General features: G+C 47.9%; 1 protein-coding gene across 2 annotated transcripts; it reads left to right on the top strand.

Moving 5' to 3' along the window:
• Positions 1–2,806: 2,806 nt before the first annotated feature.
• On the top strand, positions 2,807–6,083 carry LOC103990284 (zinc finger CCCH domain-containing protein 24). Of its 2 annotated transcripts, none has more exons than XM_065137032.1 (2): positions 2,807–3,053; positions 3,295–6,083. In XM_065137032.1, exon 2 carries the CDS (start codon positions 3,386–3,388, stop codon positions 5,546–5,548), a length of 2,163 nt encoding a protein of 720 aa, XP_064993104.1. In that variant the 5' UTR covers positions 2,807–3,053; positions 3,295–3,385; the 3' UTR covers positions 5,549–6,083. The 2 variants fall into 2 exon arrangements, with proteins under 2 accessions (XP_064993104.1, XP_018673777.2); XM_018818232.2 differs by having other exon boundaries at positions 2,808–3,053; positions 3,314–6,083.
• Positions 6,084–6,701: the final 618 nt, after the last annotated feature.

Genomic DNA, 6,701 nt, shown 5'->3' with positions numbered 1-6,701 from the left:
GCTGCCAAAGAAAACATGTGGAGTCATTATTCCAACAGGTAATTGCTATCATTTGAGACCAAACGTTCTTAGTCCTTTTAGGTACTGTTCTCACATATGTTTGAAAGAGAGATGGAATAACGTCTGTAGGTGGGACCATAAGTTGGCTACGACCATACCAATCTGACCCATCTTTTCTTATCTTTGTTAAGAATCCTACCTGAACAGTTTTATGTGTTATGAAAGGAAGGAAGAGCATTAAAAGATGTTCTTCCAGGAACACAGTGGAGGTCAAGGAAAGCTTCTAAATGGTGGACCAAGGGAACAAGAAGATTGTCGGAAGTTAAAGTAAGCAGTTCCTGCACTTGTATTTATTTTATATCCAATTTTTATTTATTTTATTTTCGAGCCAAGTTGAACTCCATGAATCACATGAATACTTCAAACTAGAGGATCAAAAAGTTTCAAAAAGGGTTCTTGAGGGAGAATAATGTGAGTAAAAGATTTCACTTTGATTCATGAGTTTAAGAAATATTGAAAATTCTTGGTCTCCCAATTTGACCATTTATTCCTAAACATCTTATTTCAATTAAAATTTGGTGATTCATAAGATTATCTTTGTCATATGTTTGAATGGTTAAAATGTCTTAACTTTGAATGATTGAATTGTTCAACTCAAAGTTAGCAATTTCATAGGCCCAATGGTTGGCTTTTGATATCATCATCTACGATCAACAAATTGATCTGTTATATTCGCACCATAACATATGAATAATATGTCTCCGTTAAAGCATAGTATATTATTGTATAATTGATAGGTCTCTGAGCATATATACATTATTGAATGTAATAATAATAATTTTTTACATATGAATGACACTCTTTATCAGAAACATAGTCAGTCAAAATCATACGTAAAAAGGTCAAACAAAATTCATATGCAAAAATACTTTTATATATGAATATGAATTAGTTAGTAGCGACATCAACATATCAGATTTAGGTGGATTCCAGGATTCAAAGTTTATGTTGTTTGATATGGTATATTTTGGCGGTTTGGACACGTCACCGCTGACATCGCATGCCAAATCGGAGCCCTACGTCACCCGTCCCATCCCGAGAGCTCGTACCAAGAAGTTATATCACACGTCTCGTCCCAGGAACTCGGGGCAGCGTCGTCTGACGTCGCTCTGCGCGTCCCGGAACGGTGGTCGGTCAAAAGGGTCGTCCCATCTCTCAGGGGTCAACAGCAGCGACGTCGAATCGACGCACCATCAGCCCTTGTGCCACAGTATAAAACTCCTGGCTGACCTCCAACCAGGAGGAGGCAAGAAAAAAGAAGGAAAAAAGTAATCCCCCTCGTTACTAATTTACTCATCGAAGGGGCCACGGTCGGGTACCGTCTGACAGAGGCCATTTTTGTAGAAGGGCGATCACTCATCGACGGTGAGGGACTTAGCACGGGAGCGCGATCCGCTCGGTACCAAGGAGTCGCTAATCAACCCCGATCATGACCAATGCCAACCAGCACTCCTTTCCAAGAGCTCGAGTATTTCATCATTCGAATCACCCTCTAGAAAGCTCCCGATATTGACCCGTGGACCCAGTTGTGTTGACTCATAGTCACGACATATCTGTTGTGTTGACCTCTATTACCAATCCTAATCAAGCAAATGAAAACTAAGTATGAACCTTATCATATTCTTACAAGTTAATGTTAGTTTTTTCACATAAAAAATATAATTTAGTGAGATTATAAATGATGATTGGATGGGCATTTGGATAATCCCGGGTGGATTTAGAATAATCGTGTGAGTGGGCACGCATCTCATGGCATTTCGTCCCGCGAAACAACTCATCATCACCGTCCAATTCGCCGCGTGGTGATGCCCGCGGCGGCAAGCGAAACCACCGGCGGTACCCTTGTCTCGCGGGTTCATCCTGGCCTTAAAGTGCTCCCCCGAATCCTGCCGGGTTAGGTACCTCCTCGCTCTTCTGCTTTCGGACAGGTGGGCCCCACGCCTTCCCCAGCGGTACGTGCGGCGGGTACCGTTTTAAAAGGGAGCGTTGAAGCGTCTTTATCCGCTTCCCTAGCCTCGTCCCAGGCCTACGGTGCTTTGCGATGTTAAATGACCGACAGGCCCCTGCTTTCCTCCCCAAATCCTCCGCTCCAACGCTACGAAACGACAAGGGCAACAGCGTAACTCCATCTCGGAGTCCACATCGTGAGGCCAAGGCATGGCGAAATTACACGCTAGCCCTTCCACTTTGACTCATTTACTACGCTCTCCTAGAGAGCTCGTTTGGAGGACTCGTATGTAATTTCAAGTTTGGGGTTAGAGAAATGTAAACATATCCCCGAAAAGTCTACCCGTTGGAAATTTCGAGAATAGCAAAAAGGACACGCGCTTATTTAAGTTGCCATAAAACCCCCATGCTGGACTGATATTTTCACTCCCTCTTACACTGGTACAGGCTACAAAGCGTCACGCCGGGGTGGGAGAGCCCGTACATGGAGGATACTGCATCCGACGTGAAAATATCAGCATTGTCACGATTCCCGGTCTACCTATTTCCGCCGGAATTGAGCCGCTATGAGCCCGATTTGACCGCTGTGCCGCGTCCGGAACCGCAAATTCCTGAGTCAAGAAAGCCACCATCCGCCAAAACCAGGGTTTTCATTGATCTTCCCGGTGGGACCCGTTTTGATCCCACCAATAAGAAGAGGCATGTTTTGTTTTGGTGCCTGGGCCGAGATACGCGGATCCGGTGATCTCCGGGCGAGTGCGGTCCGTTACGACTGCGGTAGCAGATAAGGGAACCGAAAGGAGAAGATGGCGGGGTGAATGCCTCCTCCCCAAATTTAAGCGCTCTCATTTCATCCTTCCCACGAGCGTTTCATTTCGTTCCAATTACCAGCCTGCTCTCTCCTCCTCCGTCTCCTTCTTCGTCGACGAATCGCAACTGACTCGTTGCGATGGAGGTTTGGCGGTGGTGTGGAGGCCCGCCGCCGTTGTTTGAGGCTGATCTTGATCGAGTCTGAGTCGATCGCTCTTCATCCACCAAAGCGACCGGTGAGAGCTCAACGAATCTCTCTGCTTTTTGAGGCTTATTCTTGTGATCTTTATAGTCAATGGCGTCGGCTTCAGTGCATATAGTAGCGTTTGTGTGACCACAAATCTGGACTTGGTTTGGAAGGCTTTCGAGAACTTGCTAGTTTTGGCTGCTATTTTTCTAATCGGAAATTAGTATTCTTCTGATCCAAGAATTTGCTGTTTCCATTCTGATCTTAATCTTTCCAACTCTGCTATTGAGATTATCTCTTCGATTCCAGTTTTCTATACGGTAAGGTTGTGGTCGGTCTGCTTATAATCCCGTCACGGGGCGGTCTCCGTCCGGCTGAAGCATGTGCGGTGGCCCGGAGCGGGTTGGGCCTTCGTCGCCGTCTCCAGCCTCACGAGAAGACAACGGAGTGATGGACTACATCACCGACGACTCGTTCTCCAGCCTCCTCGAGCTCGCGGCGAACAACGACGCTGGTGGGTTCAGGCGATCGCTCGACCGCGACCCTTCCGCGGTCGACAAGGTCTGCCTCTGGTATGGCCGCGAGAAGGGCTCCAATAGGATGGTCCTGGAGCGCCACACCCCGCTGATGGTCGCCGCCACCTATGGCAGTCTCGACGTCCTCGGTCTCCTCCTCTCCTCGCCCTCCGTTTTGGTCAACCGCGCTTCCGGCCGTGACAGAGCCACGGCTTTGCATTGCGCCGCCTCGGGTGGGTCTCCCGACGCTGCTGATGCCGTGAGGTTGCTGCTTTCCGCTGGCGCCGATCCCGACTTGGTGGATGCCAACGGCCGCCGGCCCGCTGATGTGGTCATCGTGCCTCCGAAGCTGCCTGACGTGAGGATTGCTCTGGAAGAACTTCTCGGGAAGAGGTGTGATGGTTCGGGTGGAGATCAACGTCGTGCTGCCCTTCACGTGATTACGGGGCCATCGAACTCGGATTCACAGCCGTTATCTTCCTCCCTCGATTCGGATGGATCGCCGCCGATAACCACAAAAGCCTCGGAGCTTCAGCCGCCTGCAGTGCCGGAGAAGAAAGAGTACCCCGTTGACCCATCGCTTCCCGACATCAAGAATAGCATCTACGCCACCGATGAGTTCAGAATGTACTCGTTCAAAGTCCGGCCGTGCTCGCGGGCGTACTCCCATGACTGGACCGAGTGCCCGTTCGTCCACCCCGGCGAGAATGCCCGGCGTCGTGATCCGAGGAAGTACCACTACAGCTGTGTTCCATGCCCCGATTACCGGAAGGGCGCGTGCAGGAGGGGCGACATGTGCGAGTATGCGCACGGGGTGTTCGAGTGTTGGCTTCACCCGGCGCAGTACCGCACGAGGCCATGCAAGGACGGGACTAGCTGCTCTCGCCGTGTCTGCTTCTTCGCCCACACCAACGAAGAGCTCCGGCCGCTTCACACGGCCACCGATTCTGCCCTACCGTCGCCACTGTCATCGGCCTCTGCTGCGATGGAGATGGCTGCAGCGCTGAGCCTCATGCCTGGGTCGCCGTCTTCGGTCTCTTCTGTGATGTCTCCTTTTACGCCACCCATGTCCCCGTCCGCCAATGGAATCGGTCATTCTTCGTTCTCATGGGCACATTCCAACATGCCTGCGGTGCATCTTCCCGGGAGCAATCTCCAGTCAAGCAGGCTGCGTGCGTCTCTCAGTGCACGGGACATGCCCGTGGATGAGTTCTCTGCGATACCTGAATGCGATGGCCACCAGCTGCTGAACGAAATGTGCCACTCTCGCCTGAGCTCATCTCTGGGAAGTGCAATGGCTCGATCAAAGGCATTCACTCTCGATGACTTTTTCTCAGCTGAGCCAACCTCATCTCCAAAGTATAACTCGGATCAGGGGGCTATCTTTTCGCCATCTCACATGACTACTGCTCTCAATCAATTTCAACGGCAACAGCAGAGCCTGCTGTCACCAATAAACACTGTTTTCTCACCCAAATCCATGGATGGCCAGCAGGTGCCAGGACACTCTGTGTTGCTGCAGGCTTCCCTCGGTGCTTCTTCACCTGTCAGGATGTCTCCAAGAAACATGGAGTCCATCTCTCCAGTGAGCTCTCATCTATCTTTGCTTGCTCAGAGAGAGAAGCAGAAGCTGATGCTGCGAAGCCTGAGCTCCCGTGATGCCGGTTCCGGAACGTACCCGGTTGTTGGTTCTCCTGTTAACCATTCGTGGTTAAAGTGGGCATCACCTACCTCGTCGCTCGACTGGGAAGTGAACGGCGAAGAGCTTGGCTGTCTCAGGCAACCATCGCCGTTTGAGCTGCAAGCTACTGGTGAGGAGCCCGATCTCTCCTGGGTCCATTCTTTGGTGAGAGACTCCCCAGCCGAGAACGTGGTCGCTGCTTCAGGAGCTCCCGCTGGGCTTTCCAGCTCGCCGCATGCTAATGGAATTGAAGGTTTGAATCGAGATGGTCAATCTGATGACCTTGATCAAGCTGCGCTCCTTGGATCCTGGCTCGATCAGTTGCAGCTCGATCAAATGGTAATCTAACAACAACAAGAGTTGGGTATTCACTGAACTGCTAGTAGTAGTAGTAGTTAACGACCAAAGTAAATAACATTTTTTTAGTTAGTTGGGAAAGAAGTTGAAGGGTTAATCATCAGAGATTCATTTGGTTTTTAGAAGTGGATTTGTTATTACTACTACAATAGCAGAGTTCTAAAAGGTCCAAAACATCAAAGAAAGCTCATCTCTGTGTCATTCCAGATCTGCCCAGGTGAACTTCTCCCCTACAATTTGAGTTTTCTCTACTTCCCACCTTTGACTAGTATTATTATGTAAAAACAAAGTTCATATTGTTTATTTGCAATGAAACTCATCTAACTTGTGTTGAATGTTTGTCATGGTATTATCTACTGTATTGGGGGTCAGTAGTGGGGTTGAGTCTGTTGGGGATTTGACTAATAGAAAAAAAAGATGCTTGGTGATTTGTTCTGATCAAACCACCGGTGCATATTTTCTCCATCTGATGTAACATTTGGTTGAACTTTGTTGCTGTCATTATCAAATCCATTATTCTTTTGTATGTTTCTGGAAGCTTTCGTGCTTTCTTATGCACTGTCTGAAAGGCTGTCCTTTGTGCATTTATATCATGCTTGCTGGCTTGTCTCTATAATTGGGATTCCTTATCTTTCTATCATCTTAGAAAAATGCATGCAAAGTCTTAATCAAATATTGAAAACCTTAGTGGTGTACCTTAATTTCCTGCAAGGCCTTGGAGGAGATTACTTAATTGTTGACAATTTAAACTGCATCAAGTATTGTGCTTGTTGTTGTTGTCTTAGTTGACCTTTGGGAAGCTTCTAGGATAGGATTATGAGCATTATTTTATTCAAAGCTGCCGTATGATCGATCCCTTGAGTTCTGAAAGTTCTTAAACATTACTTTCTTTTAAGTGAGCATGACTTATACCTATAATTCCACATTAGGTTATAATTCCTAAGTCGTAATTATAGTTATAATTTCACATTAAGTTTCCTTGTCACAACTTTATTGCCATAGTCGAGATTGAAAGCTTTGCATCGACAAAGTTTCCCTGTGAATCATGGCACTGACGTATGGGTTCAGCTGAGTTCTGAATTGAAAGCTTCTTTTTGCTGGAAGATTCATCATCCCCATCCCCTCTTAAAGGGGATGTGGACAT

The sequence above is a fragment of the Musa acuminata genome, chromosome BXJ3-1 (assembly GCF_036884655.1).
Source record: "Musa acuminata AAA Group cultivar baxijiao chromosome BXJ3-1, Cavendish_Baxijiao_AAA, whole genome shotgun sequence".
In the NCBI taxonomy this organism is placed as follows: Eukaryota; Viridiplantae; Streptophyta; class Magnoliopsida; order Zingiberales; family Musaceae; genus Musa; species Musa acuminata.
Note: the sequence above shows the minus strand (reverse complement) of the source record. Positions and strands in the feature narration are given on the sequence as shown.

Bases quoted from the DNA above. Each gene is read 5' to 3' on its own strand.
- LOC103990284 (XM_065137032.1), top strand. From the start codon at position 3,386: ATGTGCGGTGGCCCGGAGCGGGTTGGGCCTTCGTCGCCGTCTCCAGCC.